This window comes from Talpa europaea (genome assembly GCF_964194135.1).
Source record: "Talpa europaea genome assembly, chromosome: 13".
NCBI classification, from domain to species: domain Eukaryota; kingdom Metazoa; phylum Chordata; class Mammalia; order Eulipotyphla; family Talpidae; genus Talpa; species Talpa europaea.
The window spans coordinates 1,268,521-1,284,475 of NC_140080.1; the positions used below are offsets into that span (position 1 = coordinate 1,268,521).

The 15,955-nt window shown below is 52.9% G+C and overlaps 1 protein-coding gene across 1 annotated transcript in view; it reads right to left on the minus strand.

Moving 5' to 3' along the window:
- SLC39A8 (solute carrier family 39 member 8) overlaps positions 1–13,764 on the minus strand; it is a gene marked incomplete at both ends in the record, with an annotated part of 42,512 nt that extends 28,748 nt beyond the window's left edge. Inside the window, one exon of the mRNA XM_084251979.1 lies at positions 13,531–13,764. Coding sequence (XP_084108105.1) covers positions 13,531–13,764 — 234 coding nt within the window. The remainder of the gene's footprint in view (positions 1–13,530) is intronic.
- Positions 13,765–15,955: the final 2,191 nt, after the last annotated feature.

The window sequence follows — 15,955 nt, forward strand, 5'->3', positions numbered from 1 at the left end:
CTGGGGTTTTCCATTGTGTGCAGCTAAGCTGAAAGCTGTGAAACCCTTACCAGGCCCCCCAAGTAATCCGACCCCCTCCATTTTGCAACCAAAAACCTGGGACTAAGTGGAATTAAAACCTACCCACCCTCTGTCCCCTCTCCCCACTGTCCTGCCCTTGTGATCAGCCCTAACTGGCTTCCCCTGCATCCTGGAACTAGCAAAACTGTCACATCTCTAATAAAATTCTGTGGCCCCCTGGGTTGATTCTGCCATCAGAAACAAACATCTGCGGATGGGTCATCAGGCATGGAGGTCTGGGTGCCGCCTCCAGCACTCTCAGTAAACAGCTCAGAGAAGCCATTTGCCAACCACCCACCAAACTGCTATCACGGAACCACACCGGGAGACTGGCGGAAAGTGTGTTAGGAGTGCATGAAAAGGAGGAAGTGGTGGAGACCCCAAAGGGTTATTTAACGGCAAAGAACCCCTGGAATCCTTGAGCTTCTATCTGCCTCAGCACTAATTACTAAAGACGCCAATGATTCTGTGTGCCTGGCACAGAGGAGGGCTTCGTAAATACCTGTGGGATGAATGAATGGAACCCTCATCTGTCTACACGGTATTTTCCAAAACTAACTGCAAGACCTGGTTAAGTAGTGGCTGCAACAAAACTGTGAAAGAGCAAAAGCAGTTAAGAGAAAGCAACACAGACATAAACATGTTTCAAATCTGAAACCAGGCCAAAGATCCCAAGGGAGCAGTATAGACATTTAAATATTTGAGAGGCTGCGTGGCAACTGGGAAGCCATTGCTGACTCTCTGATGCCTGCAGGGCTGACTGCGCTGGGGGTGTGAGTGCTGCAGCCCGGGGTGTAAGGACACCTCCAGGCTTGGCACACATGCAACCGCCCGATGGTTACAGGGATCTTGGCTCCACCTCCACTTCCCAGCGCCTCAAAGTTGCCCAACACACGTCCTGGCTGAATCACCCTCTACCACGCTTCTTTGAATGCTTTCCCTCTGATTTCCTCTCCAGAATTTACTCATTATTGTTTGAGTAACACCAGAACGCACCAAGGTGTGAGCAAAGAACATTCTAGAAAGACAATCTCTAGGTTTCAAAGGTGTTAGGTCGTTAACTAAGAAATCCCAGTTCTGCTTCCCCAAGATTCATTTTCCCATCTTTCCCTTTGGTCTGCTCACACGTCCAACTGAAGCATCTTGGTGTTGGGGCGTCCGCCCATGAAGCACACACGCACACATGCACATGGATCCACACTCACATTCACTCTCAAACCCGTACGAGGACAAAGCTCCTTCCTTAATACATTATTTATTTTTTTTTTTAAATAGAGGCATTTTTTTTTATTTTATTTATTTTTTTTTAAGATTTTTTTTTTAATAGAGGCATGTTTTTCTTTATTTGTTTGCTTGTTTGTTTTTGTTTTGTTTATACATGCACTGGGTACAGTCAGAGGCGTGGGAGGGTGAGAGAATTCACCAGAGCTGGGAGCAGAGCAGGCAGAAGGACCGAAGGACACTGCTGAGGGGAGCAGCGGGCGGCAGGAGAGGTCTGCGCGCCATGTGGGACCCTCCTCCGGTGGCCGGGGAGCAGCCGGGGATTGAACCGGCGCCGCAGAGGTCGCCGGCAGCTTCGCAACCCAGCGCTCAACAGCTGCGCCACCGGGGAGGCCCCCCTTAATACATTATTTAAAGGAGAGAGATGCCTTGTTTTATGATATGTTGTTAAGGAAGAAAAGATTGTTACAAAACAATATAGAAAACCACACTGCTATAAAGGATGTTAAATAAAATCTGGAGATAAAGGCACCAAATGTTAGCAGTGTTTATTTGCCTCTAGGGAATCAGAATCATTTTAATTTTTTCCATTCTGTTTCTGTTTGTTACCAATGTTTTAAACAATGTACATGTATTCCTGTATGAATCAGGAAAAAAAAAAGTTGAATTATTTTTAAATAATTAAAAAAAAAAAACTTTTTCTAGGTTCCTCCAAAGACACTGAAGACAGCCTGGAACTTTAAATCTGAGCAGCTACAATGCACTTTCAAAGTCTTGACCACAGCTCCAGACCAGGCTCTGAACCCTGCCCCATCTCACTGTCCGTTCCCACAGGCCCGCAGGCCCTGGAAGCTGAGTTGGTGTCTGCGGAGAGGCTCGCTCTGGACTCCCGGCCCCTGACCTGCCTCCAGGAGGTGGCCCCAGGTCCCATGGCAGGAGGCAACCCTCCCTGAGGAGAACAGCAGCCCCCTTGGCCTTGCTGAGAAGCAAGGGTCTCCCACTCCGCCCCGGGCGTGGGGCTGGGCAGGCCGCCGCTCCACCACAGGGCTGGGGCAGCCGCCACAGGACAGAGGTCATCCTGCAGAGTCAGCCCCGCTCTGCGTGCAGGATGGCCTGCCCCCACGGTCTGACTGATGCCAGACCTTCTGCACAGTGGTTCTCAAAGTGCGGTCCAGGGACCCCTGGGACTTACCAAGGTCAAAATTATGTTTGCTATGACACCAAGATCGCATTTTCCTTTCTCAAGTCATTGTTTTATGGACGTGGATGTTGCAGAGGCTACAGGGCCTACATCACCACAGGCCGAAGCAGAAGCACAGAAGAGAACCTGTCTTCTGTGACACCGGGCAGCAAAGAAACCTGCAGAAAGGTCAATACCATTCTCCTCTCTAGCTCCATGGGAAACAAAGCTATTTCTCATTCAATAAATTAACTGCTTTGGGTTTATTACTGTTCTCTTTAAGACATTAGGTATTTCTAATTCTCTCAACATTAGTTTCTGTGATGGCAAATATCCAATGACCGCAAAACAGGATTACCAGAAGGTTTCACTGGCGAAAGGATGGACTTGATGAGTCCTTTTGGGACAGCTGGGGCCTGCTAAGAAGGGGAGGAGAGTTAGACATGAATAGCATCAGTGCAGGCCAGACCTCTAGCGAGAAATCCGAACCAAGCCAGCCCATCCAGAAATGCCTGCTGGCAAGTGCCAGCTGCAGAAGCATGTGACTGTGCACAGAGAGCACAAACGCAGAAGACGGAGGACTTGAGACAGAACCCTGGGGACCCCCGGTATCTAAGGGCAAGCAAAGAAACCAAAATTGCAAAGCAGCAGCCAGAGAGCAAGAAAAGCGAGGCCGCTGCAGACGAGGAGCGGACATGTCCAGAGGAGCCAGAGCTGAGGCAGGCCAGGCAGGGGAAGGCCCACTGCATCTGGTGACAGGGTGATGTCATGTCATTTCAGGGACAAGATGGGGACAAAGCCAGCCCACTGTGGAGGGAGACGGAAGGAGGCGGGAGGAGAGTCCATAATTCCACCAAAGACCACGGTCCCTAGGGCCTAGGGCCCAGAGCCAGCACAGCGGACAGGAACCTGGACCCAAACCTGGCGTGCCCGCTGTGCCTGGCAAAGTTGGCAACTTCTGCCAAGTGACTTCTTTGTGCCTCAGTTTCTGCAGAAACGGATCTGTCCTGATCCTCTTACAAAACTACTTTATCAAATGTCAAGAGTCAGGAAATAACTTTGAAAGGTTGAAAACAGCTTGTGCGGAAATTCAGATTGAGTTTTGGAGCCAGCCCCATGGACACTGAGACACCCTGGGGGAGAGGTAGAAGTGATGGGCATGTCTCCTTCCACCCACAGGACAGCACGACCCGCGGCTTCCCTCTGGAAGTGAGTGCCGTTCCCAACAGCTTCATAGGCTGGCCCGAGCCCCGCCTGGACGCGCGGGCCCTGGGCACAGGAGCACGAGGCTGCTGGGAAACTGCCTGCCACCCCATGGGATGGTGCCAGGGGGGCGATACCCGTGGGGGAGGGCCCTCAGCCAGAGAAGCCAGGGTAGGAGAGCCAAGGTGTGCGCTCCAGTCAGCAGGGAGCTTCACTCTGCCCCCCGAGCCATAGGACTCAAATGGGTGCAGCCTAATGAGGGGTCTTCTGCCCCGTGGGTTTGGAGGGGCCAGGTGGGGTACAGAGAACCCCAGCACAGCATGGGCACAGCCCAAGGATGTGCTGCAAGGCATTCACCCTAAGCTTAGGGTCCGAGACAGCTGTCCACATTCATGGGTGCAGGTGAAGCAGCCCAAGACCACCCCCTCAGTTGTGAGGCCCCTGCTCCCAGAGAATCCATGTGGTCAGCACGTGTGAGCAGCAGCAGCATCAGCCACCCAGCTCGGTTCAGCAGCTCACCACCACTCCCTTCCACCTGAGCTGGGGCTCCCCTACCCTCTGCCGTGCCCCAAGAGACACGCCCCCCATGTCTAATCCCACAGGGACCAAAGAGGCTCCCATCCCCCTCCTGCATCCCCACTAACACCCAGATCCTGCCCGAGAAGGCCTGAGGGAATCTGAGTTTCAAGCCAGCCAGCTGTGGGCATGCAATCACTCCTGCCTCAGTAGCGGGGTGACTTACAGATAAAAGTAAGGAAACAGAGTCAGGTATGTTGGAGCCTCCAGAGTCCTTCCAAGGGGAGGGCATGTCCACACCTCAGGGGACAGACACACATCTGTCTACAGCTCATCTACACCTCAGGCTGATGGCTTAGGAGTCACTCCCCTTGCTGGATGCAGGGCAGAGGCGGGCAGATGCATGCCTTTCAAAGACAGTCACCCCAGAAGCCACACGAAGGCAAGGCCCCGCTCCACTGCTTCCCACGGAGGCCTGAGCCTGCTGAGTGCTGCCGTGTTTGTGCAGCTGTGAGCCTGCCCTCCGGCCCCGGGTGGCGAGGCTGGCCGCAGGGCCATCCCAGGGTGGAAAGCAGCCAGGAGATAAGGACACGCTGGCAGGTGGTGCAGCCAGGCGGGACACTAAGAACTCCCCATGCACCATCTTACTGCGAGTTGTTCTTTGAAGTAATACGGGTAATTAGAATATCCTGTCTGAATGACACGTGACATGCACTAAGGACTAAGGGGCAGGAATATGGAAGTGCTCAGTGAGCGTTGTGCTGTGCTTACACCATCCCACGAGGGAGGCTCGTTACCAGGGACTGAGGAGCTTCCGTGGCTGTGCCTCCCCAGCTCGTGGGGGCAGGACCAGAGCCTAGAGCATTTGTTTGACGGCAGAGGCTGACCTGTCCACCTCCGGCCATGTCCTACTGTAAGATCTATGGAGCTCACAGGTGAATCCAAGAGGACTCAGGTGTGTGTTAACCAGGTTCATGGCAGGAAAAACCTCAGGACGCTTACCAGTGCTCACTGGTTTTCCTCTCTCTACTATTCTGTCAGTTGTAGAAAAACAAAAAGGCAGGGTATTAAGTATATTTGCACTTGGAAAGTATACTACTACTTTCCAGGTTAACACCTTTGATCTAGATTCACAGATTTTTCTTTTGTTCTCCTTAAGTTTCAGGCCAAGAAAAACAACAAAGGATCTTTGGAGGGAGACAGAAACCAAGTCAAACAAGGCTCCATCCTGCAGGTCTACTCAGGGCCCAGACCACGTCATCCCAACAGTGATGCCGTGAGAGCTGCACTTGGTTATAAGGAACTCTCAAGACTCGGCCGACCCCATTTGGCTACTGAAACAAACAATTTGGAATAGCTTGAGACTAAATTAATTCGTTTCAATCACAAACCGGAATCTATTGCTACATATACTTGGGAATAGGAAAACTCTCTAAAAACTAGTGTCTTAGCTTGTCCAAATTAGAACATTCTTTTTTTTTTTTTTAAGATTTATTTGTTTATACAAGCACTGGGTACAGTCAGAAGCACGGGAGGGTGAGAGAATTCACCAGAGACAGAGCGGGGAACAGAACAGGCAGACTGACTGAAATACACTGCTGAGGGGAGCAGTGGGCGTGGGCAGGAGAGGTCTGAGCACCATGTGGGACCCTCGCCTGTGGCTGGGGATTGAACCTGCGCCGCAGAGGCTGCGGGCAGTTTCGCAGCCCAATGCTCAACCGCTGCTCCACCAGGGAAGGCCCCCCCACCTTTTCTTTTTTAATAAATAAGTAGCAGGCCTCCTATGGTGGCACAGCAGTTGAGCGCTGGGTTGCGAGGCTGCTGCCCACAGCCTCTGCAGCACCAGTTTGATCCCCGGCCACTGGCGAGGGTCCCACAAAAATAAATAAATAAATAAATAAATAAATAAATAAATAAATAAATAAATAAGTAGCACTGGGGCCTCCCTGTTGTCCTAGGGGTTAAGTCTCAGCACTATCACCACTGCGGTCTCAGTTCGATGCCCAGCCAGGGAGCTGACCCACATGGCACAGCAGACCTCTCTTGTCTCCCTGTTGCTCCCCTCAGTTGTGTATTTCAGTTGATCTGCCTGTTCTGCTCCCCACTCTGTCTCTCACGAATCCTCTTGTAACAGGGAGGTCCCCAGGAAAGGGGGAGGTTCCAGGTTTCCTGCCCCCCACCTGAAAGGAGGGTGGAGCTGTGCAGGGAGAGAAGAAGCTACAGAGGAAACTGAGGAAGGAAGGAAGCAGGATGGAGCCAGAAGGAGACCTGCAGGAGGCACATGGAGCCGAGAGACGCGTGAAGAAACTGCACTTGCCTTTTGGTCGTGGACGGGGTGACACAGATGTGGGTGAGAGCCCTGTGGGGAGGGGACAATGGGGGTTTTTGTCTTGATTTCGATTTGCTCTTTTCCTTCCAGACCTGTCTGGTTGTTTCTGACCCTTTTCTGTGGGTCCCCACTGGAAGATGCTTTAGACTGTGGCAGGCTTTGGGGCCTTGCTCTGGGCCAATCCTGCTTGGATGGACTTTTACCCACGAGGGGACGGGGAACTTTGGGTGCTTGATTTAGAAACCTGATTCTTTGCCTTTCCTGTATTGTTTCCTAACTGTATTAAAGTTCCTTCCCATTAAAGTCTCAGATGTTTTGTGTTGATGCAGCGGATGGCAGAACCTATTTAGAGCAGGCAGGTTTGCAGGGTCTGGGGTGCCCCTCTCCCTGCCCTGCAACACTCTCACCCCTGCACCTCTGGTCTACACCTAAGTTCTATGAAAAATAAATAAATAAATAAATAAATAAATAAATAAATAAATAAATAAATGGCACTGTAAATGACCCTAATAGTAACTGCATGTGGTACTATGTGTGGCCCCTTGAGAAAATGCCACTCAGACCAGAGAGAACTGGCAAACCCTGATTCCCAAGCAAGACGGCCGTCTGCACTGAGGCATGGCCTCCCTCTTCCCCGGGGTGGGGGCAGGGGAGCGGGGCGGCAGGGAGGGAGTCAGGCCTTCTCAGGTCAGGCCTTGGGTTCCCACTTTTACTCCTGCTGTTCTCACCGTCCCTGCTGCCGCTAAAAGAGATTGGTGACACAGAGGATTCAAACATACATTACATGTAAAGAAAAGCCCTTAAACTTGAAAAGCAATGAGTTTTATGATGGAAATTGCTTGCCAACATGTCCCAAGACCCACCCTCAGGAAACAGGGAGAGGCACCAACCAAGCAGACCCAGCCCCTCCAGCCCTGCCCCTGCCTGAGCAGCCCCAGAAAACCCAGGCTGTCCCGTAAGGGGCAAGGCGGACCACAGCAGGTTGGGGTTCCCTCAGAGGCTCTGCTGGCCCAGCCACCAACATTCCTTACACCTACACAACCTATCTCCAGGGCCCCCAGGCAGCCTGCTCCTGCTTCAAGGGCACCCACAAGGAGGCCACGCCTGCATGGTGCTGGCGACTGGCAGACTCTGCACACGGGCAGGTGGTTCCCACAGCAGGCAGAGCCCCGGCCATACTGAGTCCCTCTACCTGGGACAGCAAAAAGGGCAGCATGCCCACCCCCCACCCCCCAAAGCTGCGAAGCCCAGACCGGGGAATACAAGGGCCGCCCAGAAGGCTGTCTTTGCGAAAAAGATTCCTCAAATACACTGTTAATCACAGTAAAAATGACATGCTGTTTTAAAAGTAAAGAAATACCTGTGAAAAATGCCCAGCTAGCAGAAATATTGCCTTGCATGCCAAGAGATAAAACACTGGAGAAAGAAATACAGGTTCAGATCTTAAGAGCAGAGAACACTGAAAAGAGGCACTCGGCCTTTCTTAAGGGAAAAAGAAAGGTGGAACAATTCAAGTGTGTTTTGGAAAGGGAGCGTTTTCTTAATGACTCATCGTTAAGTAAGCCACGTTTTTTCTGAATGTTTTCATCACTGTGGTTTTATCACCATTCATTCAGTTCTTATTTTATGAAAATGTTTAAATGTCACTTATTTAAAGGAAATTTAATTCTATTTAATTTAATTCTAAATTTACAGTTTAAGAAAATTTAATTTAATTCTAATTCAGAGAATTCATATAACCTACAGGTTATGAATCAGACAGACACACCTGGTTCAATCAGTTAAGTATTTTAAAAACCAAAGGCGAGCAGCCGAGCTCTCCACGGTGGTCCCAGGAGCCTGCACCCCGCAGCAGCCCACTCGATGGCGCAATCCTGGGGCCTGGGGCCACCTCAATGCGCGTGCGTCCCCCTCACAGGCGCCCGCCTTCCTGCGGACTAGAATGAGCTCTGAGGGCCCGGGTCCCTCTCAGCACAGGGCTAAGCAGGAGACCTGGACACGTGATTGACGGCGACACTCCCCGCACTCCAAAGCCTGAGCTCAGAGTTGCCCTAGACATTTTCTAGAGCCCAGTTTAAGAAACCTGCTATAGCACCTGCCGAGCACGGCCTGGGCCCACGACTTACTGAGCAGCGCTGGTCAAGTTCCTTCACCTTCCGGACCACATTCTGAAGCTGATAATGAGGCCTTTACCACAGGGCTGCTGTGGGCATGGAAGGTGCTAGCCCACTTAGAGTGCTTACGAGTCGTGTCCAATAGCGCTAGACGGACATGGCTGGGTGCCTCCCGCGGCAGGGGCCGGGAAGCAAGCTGGGGAGCTGGGGATGGGGAGGAAGAGGGCGCCTTCCCACGCAAATCCCGCGACGCTGGGCATGCAGGCCAACTGAGCTCTTGATGTCCTAGGCAGATGAATGCCGAGCGTGCTTCATTTCCCCCAAAACCTCTTGGAAACAAAACTCACAGTGTCCACTGATTAGAGAGCGGGCCCCTTGTCTGGAGGGGCATGTGATGCGCCGGAGTCTGTCCCGCCCTCCTGGCCACCCTCTGGTTTCTCCCCTGGGCAGGCAGGCTGTCAGGTGCTCTGATTCACCCCAACGTTTCTCGGAATGTAACAGCCAAAACGCAGAAAGCAGAAGCTTTCTCTCTCCATTCAATCCACACCCATGGTCAGTTAAGTATTTTAAAAACCAAACCCGAGAAGCAGAGCTCTCCAAGGTGGTTCAGAGCTTCCCAGAGACTCCCTCTGCTCACCCACCACTGCCTCCACCCTAGGAAAAGCACGAAGGATGACAGCAGGCTATGCACACCCACGCGAGTGATGACCACGCACACACACGTGCACGCACATGCACACACTGCACGCGTATGCACACACAGGGGCACACACACCCCTTATGCTTACACTGCAGCCCCAGCCCCGCCACACTCAGGAGCAGGAGTGGCTCTCTCGGGAATCCCAGGGCCAGAAGCTTGTGAGGGAGAATATCTGACGGGGAAATGGCTGCTGCAGCAAGAGGCTGATACAGGGAGTGCATCTGGGCCCCCCCCGCAGCCTCCGGAGCCCTGCCTGCTGCTCCAGAAGGCAGCGCATCTCCGTGCCCTGGGCACATCCCCAGGTGGCCACTATCTCCCAAAACCACTGCAGCCCACAGAGCAGCTGTCCTCCTCCAGCGAACTCCACACCCCCGCACAGTGAACGGGGGAAGCAGTCCACTCCTGCCAGTGAGTCTTCTGCTAAATGAAACACCCCGGTTGCATTACAGTTCATGCAGGTGCCAGATCTCCCCCAGAAAAAAGGCCAAGTTGCGTGAGGCCCCAGTTACCTTCCACCTCTTCAACACCTTCACACCTTGTTCCCCAACGTTCCAGGTGAATACACGATGCAACGGGCTCTACAGGAGCCCTGGACGGGATGCAATGCTCACTCCCTTCACACTGTTTAGAATCTAGACAGAAAATAGAATCGTTGGGGGGCAAAGGGGGGCGGGACAGAGCCATCACGCAAGCAGAAGCTGTGAGCATGTGAGATGACCGATAGAGGGGGGCTGGAGAGCTCCTACCCGCCTCCAGGGGAGGACAGGCTGCCAGAGGGACGCCTGCGCGGACACCTGCAGGGGGAGCAGCAGCAGAGCCAGCTGACCAGCCACATCTGAGGCCGGCACAGGCACCAGGTCACAGGAGGGCTCTGGAGCCACAGGGAAATGCTTGAAGTTGACCTGAAGGCATTTTGTAGTTTAGTAGGAGGAGTGATGTGATGAGAGGTGAGCTTTCAGATGACAGCTTTGATTAAAGGAGAGTCAACATTCGAAGTATTCACTGAACACACAGTCAGGGGTCGCTATTTTAAAAATCATTTCAGGAATTAAAAATGGGGGCCAATCAGTAAGCCCACCCTGGCTGAGATGGCCAGGACGGCTTTCTGGAGCATAGTGGGTCTCCAAGCCTGCGGGCTGTGGCAGGGCCGTGCAAGGGAAAGGACAGAAGGGGAGGGAAGAGCAGGGCTAACCCAGCTGCAGGGGGCTCACAGGGAGTGCCAGGTGCGGGGAGGAGGTGGACCTCTGGTCAGCATTGCAGGGCAGGGCCTGAGAGCCAGCGTCCAGACTAGATGGCACCCCCAGACCTTCATGGAGAGACTCCAAGCGCCTCTTTAGAAAGACTGAGCAGGAACTGAAAAGGTTTAAAACAAGGCCAAGGCCACCAGGTGATAGGAAAGATGCAGGTAGCAGGATAGAAACACCGTGAGAAAGTCAGAGGAGAGACAGACCTGTAAGGATGGTCGGAAACAAAGTCTCCTGCCACCCCACCCCTGAGCCTCACACCCCCAGCATCCCGCAGCGCTCCCTGGGAGACCATTCATCTGAGTGGAGACATTTCCAGAAGCTAGTGCAATAATTTGGAGAAAAAGGATCATCCTCTTTATCAAGCTGTTTAGCGGTGACCACACAGAAGCACTTGGAGGTGAAACGCATTTAAAAAGGAAGAGAAAAGAACATGGGTGCCAACGAGAGGTGGCCCACAGCTGGCCTTCCAGAGGTAGGTCAGACTGCACCCAGGCCCAGGTGGCTAAAAGACTTTATTGTTCCGTTCCCTTGGTAACCACAAGAAATAAAACGAAACTCAATTGTTCTATTGTCACCAGCTGAACACAGGACACTGTGGTCTCCCAAAATGACTACTTTAATAGCACTTAAGGAAATAATATCAGAAAACTTCCCAAAGTTACCCAACACGCTCTAGAGTGCAGCAGGCCGAGGAAAAGCTGCAGCCCTTATCTGAAGGGACAGTCCCATTTCTCAGCAGGCTTGCTGAAGAATCCGTAAATCCCTGGTCCATAGAAACAAATTCTAGGTTTCTCGGCCTCTTTCAAGCTTCTCATAAAAGGCCTGTATTTCATTTATTACACTTTTTTTGCAGGTGAGGAAACTGAAATTGCACTCTTTAAGGTATGAAGACATTTATGACCTAAATATTACTCCTAGTTGATCATTTCCTGCAGAAGCAGATATAAATGCTAGCAAATTAATAGACCCTTCTGGAAGGGTAATTCATTTGTCATCATTTAAGCGATGATTGCTGCTTTCATGAGGACTTTTTAGATCATCAAATAGATGTTTGTTAGGCCTGATTAAGAGAGAAATTTTCCTTGGCATCCTTTTGTTTCAAAGTAATTATGGGCTTCTTCCTGTCTCTTTTAGATGCCCACAGAGACATAATGAGCGCAGTTAAGTATGCGAACCTGAGCAGCAGCAGCAGGTACCTACATACCTGTAATTTGCCCATTGAGGCGTCCTGCACACTCATAAACCGGGAAGCACATCACTAATAAACTTAACCAACCTTTCTTTCTACATAATTTAGGCATGTTTTCTAGTGTCTTTGCTAAGGAGTGACTTGGGGGGGTCCTTTCTCCCTGTGTCTTTCATCAACACCTCCAGATACTGCAAGATAAGGAGATAATTTGAGGCTGAACATTGTGTGGGCTAGAGATACAAGCCACCCTTAGCTGCTTTGCAATCACATGACACCCCCCAGAAACACCTGAGTCGGCTCAGCTGTTTCCCCTCCTTGAAAAGCAGAGGCTGCAACTAGACAGAAAATATTGCAGAAGTGTTTGCTTTTAGTTTCTAAAATACTAACATAACGTGGGCCTTTCAGTTTTTGCAATACGTCATCGCTCAGACATTAAGCCAAGGGTAATACCATGCCAGAACTGAGCGACAGCGTCCCAGGAGCATGCAAAGGCAGAGCACAGAGCCCTCCAGACAAACAGAGCCCCCCTGTGACCCACCATGGCATCAGAGAGCAAGGCTTCTTCAGAATTGTATATTGCAATTAAGCTTCATTATTAATATTCACAATTAATTATTAATATTCACAATTAATATTCACAACAGAGGATACCAACTTATCTAATGTTGTCGGCAAGGAATTTATCTGATTAAAGCTTCCCAAACTGTAATCTAAAGTCAGCTGCATTTAGTAAGTGCTAAATTTCCAAAAGTGGACTATTGTATGCAGCATTTCCCAAATACCTTGGAACAGAAAAACTTTCTGTGACACGAACTAACATGGCCCAGAAGTGTGGGAAAGATGGAAAATGCCACAGGCTGCTTGCTATTCACCCTGGGTTATCACAGGGGCCAGGAGAGGGAAAAGCCAAGGGCCTGCTTAACCGAGTTTTAGATTAACAAGATGCGGAGGGGACACGATGCCCGCTTCACGTGTGCTTTAACATTTTTAAAGGACAGGGTTATTAGGAAAAGGAAAGGAGAAAATGATGCCTGCAACAGACTCAAGTGGGCAGGAACAGCTCTCCTACTTCACAATTTTAAGAAATCACAACCACGCAGTACCCACTGAGGAAGTAAGTAGGAATCTGTCCTACCCACCTGTTTGAAATTTACCAGCAGGTATGGTGGTACTGCTGTCTCGGCACTTCCCTGCTGTCTTTCAATCCTAGGCGTTACCAGATGCCTAAATAATGCTGTGTGCACACTTTCATTTTGAGGGAATATTGGAATCAAGCCCCTGACCTGACAGATGACTAAAAACTAAGTCGGCCACCCAGCGAATATATGCAGTTGAACACTTTCCCACTGTGCACCGGCTCTTCATGGAGCCCAGGGCAGGCAGCCCAGCTTTTATTTCCAAGACAGTGGCCCAGGAGGGGCCTGCGAGGTGCGGCTTTCTCAGGAGGTGCAGGCACCCGTTTCTCTTGCCAGCATCTCTTAGAGCCACTTCTGCCCTCACCTGCTTCATAAACTTTTCCATCAAGTTTATTGTGTCTGACCTCTCAGCTCCTGAATCCGAAACTGCGAATCCTGGCTGCCAGTCCCTCCAGCGCCCCAACGCTTTCCCGGCTGCTGGGAAGCTGGAGCTGGGGGGCAGGTGGCACCATCCGTGGGTGGGCACCTCCCCTTGGAAAGACTCCAGGGTCTCTCGGACACTCCCCCACCCCACGCTGGCGCCTCACACGTGGGCGCGGAGCCCCTGGCTCCTGCTGGGTGCGCGGGGAGCTTACCTGGTTGAAGTGCAGCTGTCCAGGCTGCGGGAAGCCCAGCGCCGGGGCGCGTCCCAGGTGCTCCAGCAGGCGCTCCAGCTGCGCCGCCGACAGACTGCTGTTGGCGCCGAACACGCTCAGCACGTCCTCGCTGAAGGCCAGCTCGGGTCCCGCCGCGCCTGCACGGCCGGCCGCCTCCAGCAGCAGCAGGAGCGGCAGCAGCAGCAGCCCGGCCGGTGCACCGCCCCGAGCCATCCCACCGGCGCCGCCTCTGGGCCCGCAGCGGGCGGAGCGCGCAGGGACGCGGGGCGCAAGGCGCCGAAGGACGCGCGGTCAGCGGGTCGACGTGGGGCTCCCCTGGCCCTAGGCTGCCTGGCAGAGCAGCCCCGGGGACCCGCCCGGCATAGAAGTGGCGGTGCAGTCGGGCCGCGGCACGCACGACAGGCAGAGCGGCCCGGCCTCCTGGAGCGCCTGAGATAAACAGGACAAAGGGGAACAGAGATAAGAGCCACCGGCCACCCGTCGGCCGCCCCGGAACACAGCCGGCCGGAGCCCTCGAGCCCCGCCGGGCGTGGGGCCCGCTGCCAGGAGCGCTCTGCGGGCGCCAGGATTTGGCGCAGGGGGTGACACGCGCTCCTCCCGGATGTGAAGCGCCGTGCCAGGGCAAGGCCGCGGGGCCGCCTCCGGGCCGGGAGGGTGAGCAGACCTCGGTCCCGGGGCTCCGCGTCTGCACTACCCTCCCTCTCCCCGGGGGCGCTGCTCTGGGCTGGGGGCCCAGCAGAAAGGGCTCCCTAGTCCCCCACCTCTCACCTCGCCTGGCTGTGTCTTTGCCCCTGTGTCCACGTGAGATCCTCCCTCCCTCCCTCCCTCTCTCTCTCTCTCAACACTATCTCTGGCAAGCTCACGGTAGGACTCAGGGATGGCCCTGCACCCTTCGCAGATAAGAAGAGGCCCTGTCCCCGCCTCTGGCACGTGGTGACACTCCCTCTACAGCCGCGCGCCCCCACCCTCGCTGGGTACCTGAGCACCACCTCCGTGCTCCGGAGGTCTCCTGGCTGCCTGAGGACACCGCCCTGAAGAGCCTGCTGCCTCCCCATGGTCCAGGAGCTCCAGACCTGCTTCCTGTCCAGTTCTCCAGCTCAGAGCTGATGAGGATTCGGGATCTGCGAGCGGCTGGCCAGCCAGAGAGTGAAGCCCGGCGCTCGCTCCCAGGAGGGGTCAGGAAGACCAGCTGGGGGTGAGGTCAGCAGAGAGTGCACAGGAATGAATGTCGAGTTTGCAGGCAAAGGTCGTATCTTGGGGGTGTCACCATTCAAACAAAGTGAAGCCCTGCCTTACTGCCTTACTGCGAAGCGCTCTTCCTGCCTTTCATGGGAGGGTGAGCAGCCTGTAACGCGGTCCATTTTATTTATTCATTTATTTTTAATGGGACCCTCGCTGGCAGCCGGGGAACGAACCGGCGCTGCAGAGGCTGCGGGCAGCCCCGCAGCCCAGCTCTCAACCGCTGCGCCACCAGGGGAGGCCCAACGCGGCCCATTTTAAAAGAGACACTAAGTTCAGACAAAAGACTGGGGGGGGCAGGAATCACCATCCCAGGAGGAAATCAAACTTTGCAAGTGGAGAGAACACTCGGGGAGGGGGAGGGGGGAGAGGAGGGTCTAGCTGTCCGCAGGGCTGTCTTATGGGGAGGCCCCAGTGACTCAGAGGGCGGGAGGCAGGCTAGGGAGGGGAAGGGGAGGTGCCTGCAAAATAAAAGGCACAGCCCCTGTGAGAGGTGGTGCCCCCAGGTAAGCCATAGGCCTCCAGCCTTGGGGGAGGCAAAGGAAACAATCTCAATGGTGTGTCCCTTCCCATTATAAAAGCTGCTTAACTGTTGACATTATTTACAGAATTCATTGGTGCTCAAAGGGCAAATATTTTACCCAAGGGCCAGAAGTAAGTTCCTGTCATAGCTGAGATCTTCCTTTACACAACCCATAGGCCTGGGCAAGACTTTTCCGGAGGCTGAAATGCACTTTGTTGGCTATTTTTCCTCTGGACCTTAGTGAGGCAAGGTGACTACTGGGAATTAAGGAATCCCCTGGTGGGTTGCCTGTGCCCAGCCAGCCTCCTCTCCCGCTTGCTCTGCGACACTGATAAGATGCTGCTTTAAGATACTGCCTTCTCCACAAGGGTAGCTGGATTTAAAATAATACAATGTTTATGTTGCGGATTCTTTAGTATCTGCAGTCTGCATTATCACTCATTCATGGCTACATACACACACTTTGCAATGCCACCAACTCCACGAGACAACAAACAGTAAAATAAGTAATGATCAGCCTGCCTGGCTTCGCTACCAAGTGCAGTTAACACAAAGTGAGCTTGCAATTAAGAGAAAGTATCCAGAAAATTACAAGCTACTAACAACCAATTGGTGGGGCTAATTTCTACATCTTCTACTCTA